The following is a 3,575-nucleotide window of genomic DNA, read 5'->3' as shown; positions in this document are numbered from 1 at the left end:
AGGTCATGGCAAACTTGGGGGACCTCGTGGGACCCCCAGTGACCCCCAGTTATTAGGTCACGAGTCTTAAGGGCACATTTGACCTCCCATAACCCCAGGGACACAGAAATCACGCATTATGAGGGCACTTTTTGACCTGCGAAGATTCCACAGTGACCAGGTCTAGGGCACTTCTTGACCTCCTAAGTTGACCTGACGTACGAGGACACGAGGGCACTACATTGACCTCTTGAGAAGTCCCGGAATTGAAGTCACGAGGTCTGGATGTCAGGAGGGCACTTTTCTGACCTCACAAAGACTCCTAGCTAACTGGACCTGCGATATTTGTTTATTTATTTCTGACCTCCCAGAGACTCTAAGCTCACCGGGTCTAGGAGGTCACGAGGGCACTTTTTTGACCTCTGAGGAGTCCCAGAACTGAGGTCACGAGGTCTGGAGGGCACTGAGAGCAGAGGTCAGGTCAGAGGGCCGAGTTTCAGTAGGGCCGCCACACTTTGATTTCCGGACTGCGGTCACTCGAGGGCTTGACCGGCTGGAACGAGGAGTCGCGAGAGGGAAAGGTCATCGCCTTGGTCCCGCCCAGCGTCCGTGGGATGGAGAAGGCGCTGAGACCTCCGAGTGGGGCGAGAGGTGGTGGCCGAATGGTGAGGGTAGTTGCATTCGTCCCACTACCACCGTTGCTCGCACTAGTGTTGTTGTTGGTGGTGGGACTGTTGTTGTTGGTGGTGGTGTTATTGTTGTTGTTTGTGGTGTTGGTGCCGCTACTGCTTGTGGTGGAGGTGGAGGGGGAGGACACGGCTGCCGGTGAGCTGGAGGGAGGGGTGGGGGTGGCGTGGGAGGAGGGGTGGTGCAAGGCGGAGGTACATGGACCCCCACCCTCACAACCACGACATCTCAGGCACCGGGACTCTCCTGTAGAAGGCGGTGAAGAAGACATGAGTTACACACACGCAGATTAACATACATACGCACATATATCTGTAGATACATACGCACACACACATACATACATATTGGACCGTACATCATCAGCATCATAATCATTATCATTGCCTCTCCTGAAGAAATAGAAGCTTAAAAATACACACACACACACACACACACACACACACACACACACACACACACACACACACATCTAAGCTGGTTATACAAGTTCAGCATCGTTATCAACATCGATTCCCCAGTAGAAGAGACATATAATCATCATCATTATCATCACCATCATCATCATCATCATCATCTCACCTGCTAAAAGTGGCCTGGTGGGGTTCTCTGAGTTGGTGATGCTGGAGAGTGCGTGTGAGTGTGCTGCGGTGTGGGCGGGGAGGGTGGGGAGGGAGTGGGCGGATAGGGTGGAGAGGGCGGCCCCAGGGAGGTGAGCGCCCCCCACCCCCATACCCAGCCCGCCCACTAAGCCAGACGCCCCTCGCCACGCATCAAGCCACCCGTTGCCACCCACTGCCGAGAGAGAAGGTGAGGTGAGGTCAGGTTAGGTTAGATTAAAGTTAGATTCAGTAAGGTTAGGTTAGAGGGTGGTCTGCCAGTTGACGAGACTTTGTAACACCTTATTAGTGATTTATTCTGCATTTTATACCCCAGTACTGTATTGTATGATATGCGACTATTATTAAAACCGCATAAATTGCCTACAAGAATATTTTAAGGGATACGGAATGTGTGGCTTAAGGAAGAGATGCATTGACGCCTCCCCATACCTTCACACGGGCTAAATTCTCATCAGTCAGGTCAGTTTAGGTCAGGCATAAGCGAGGTAGGCTACGGTAGGTCAGTCCACCAGATCAATGTGGGCTAAGACCAGGTAATTTATTCTGGTTATTAAGTGCGGTAAATGAAAAGGTAGGTGAGCAAACGGTGGGTAGTCAATAACGTAGCTGGCTCTCAATGCCCGCTCATGACTCAGCCTGCCGAGGTGGTATTGGAGGTGAGTGGGTGTTGAGTGTGATGGATTTGGTGCCCACGCGTTGCTCAATACCCACTCGCACCCCTCTCACTGCTGTATTGGCGAACTCTGTCAATAATTCTTTCTGCTCAAGTTTTCTCTCACAGTGAATACAGACTTACTTCGGTATCCCCATAGTATTCTTAGCATTACCCACTTATTCCTTAGCCATTATTGAGAGTAACTAAGTCATTTATTGGTTTAATCCAGGTAGCTCTTTGATACGGTGTTGTTTTTCCTTCACCTAGTCTATGTAAAAATATCAGGCATTATTCAGAGTAAGAGCACAACCTGTCTATCTATGTATTGCCAGACGCCTTAATCCCGTAAGGGGTGGCCACAAACAAATCGCCTCCATTTCGCTTCCCTCCCCCCCAGCTCACAACCGCCGAAAGAAAACGAATAACAGTCGCTTGAAGTGCTCACTTAGCGCCCCTGTGCCCATGTGTTGACTTGGCATGCACCCAATGCCAAGTACCCACGCAGTGCCCCATGAATACCCTCTCAGAAACCCATGAATACCCACTCAGTACCCCTCAATACCCACTCAGTTCCCACTCACCTCGTGCCAGTTCCAGCGCCTTGGTGTGTGCGAGGGGACTGAAGGCGGTGAGTCCCAGGTTGTATCCAAGGGCGGAGAGGTGCGAGTCTAGCCAGGGGTGGTAGCCTAGAGGGAAGCCCCACCCGGGATGCCCTGTGGGATGGGAGGCATGGGTTAGTGGGGAGGGGGAGTTGAGGGATGGGGAGTGGGGTGGGGGAGTAGAGGGATGAGGAGTGAAGTGGTTTGTGGGGATGGGGTGTTTGGTGGGATGGTTAGGTTAGTGGGAAGGGGGAGTAGAGGGATGAGGAGTGAAGTGGTTTGTGGGGATGGGGTGTTTGGTGGGATGGTTAGGTTAGTGGGAAGGGGGAGTAGAGGGATAGGGAGTGGGGATGGGATGCCTGGGTTAGTGGGGATGAGGAATTTGGTGGGGATGGGGAGTTACGTGAGGATGAGGGGTATGTGGGGAAGGGGGATGTTAGGGGGGGAGGGAAAATGATTGAGGATTAGAAGGAAAACATGAAGAGGAAAGAGGGGGTGGAAGGGGAGGAAAATTCATTGGGGGGAGGAGGGGAGGATTGGTGGGAGGGGAGAAAAAAGTGACCAAGGAATAGATGGGAAGAAGAAGGAATGAGAGGGGGAGGGGAGGAGGATGGTAGGGGTAGGGGGAGGGAAGTGTAGGGGAAAGGGATTGTGGTAGAAATGGTTGTAGTCGTGGCAGGTATAATAGTTGCAGTGGTAATAATGTAGTTGTGGTAGTTGTTTGTAGTTGTGGTAGGTAGTGGGTTTGATTGTGAGTGGTTGTAGTTGTGGTAGTAGAAGTGGTTGTTGTGAGGGTTGTAGTTGTGGTAGTTATAATAATAGTAGTTGTGTAGGTAATGGCATTGATGGTTATGGTAGTGTTATTTGCGGTAGTTGTGGTAGTGTTGATGGTTGCAGTGTGGTAGTTATGGTTGTAGTAGTGGATAGGGGTAAGTTAGAAAAAAAAAATATTATAATCTACAGAAATGAAAATTGTTAAGCATAATAATCACAAAACTAAAAAAAAAAAAAACTAATTATTTAAAAAGTGAT

At 50.3% G+C, this 3,575-nt stretch overlaps 1 protein-coding gene across 1 annotated transcript in view; it reads right to left on the bottom strand.

The window, feature by feature from the left end:
• Positions 1 to 475: 475 nt before the first annotated feature.
• Positions 476 to 3,575, bottom strand: part of LOC145394385 (uncharacterized) — a 57,705-nt gene continuing 54,605 nt past the window's right edge. Inside the window, exons 3-5 of the mRNA XM_080268257.1 lie at positions 2,526 to 2,657; positions 1,249 to 1,461; positions 476 to 912 (exon numbers count right to left, since the gene is read on the bottom strand). Coding sequence (XP_080124383.1) covers positions 476 to 912; positions 1,249 to 1,461; positions 2,526 to 2,657 — 782 coding nt within the window. The remainder of the gene's footprint in view (positions 913 to 1,248; positions 1,462 to 2,525; positions 2,658 to 3,575) is intronic.

The sequence above is a fragment of the Coenobita brevimanus genome, chromosome 27 (assembly GCF_032717465.1).
Source record: "Coenobita brevimanus isolate Jiangsu-jjx chromosome 27, ASM3271746v2, whole genome shotgun sequence".
NCBI lineage: Eukaryota > Metazoa > Arthropoda > Malacostraca > Decapoda > Coenobitidae > Coenobita > Coenobita brevimanus.
This window is presented reverse-complemented; position numbering and strand designations above follow the sequence as displayed.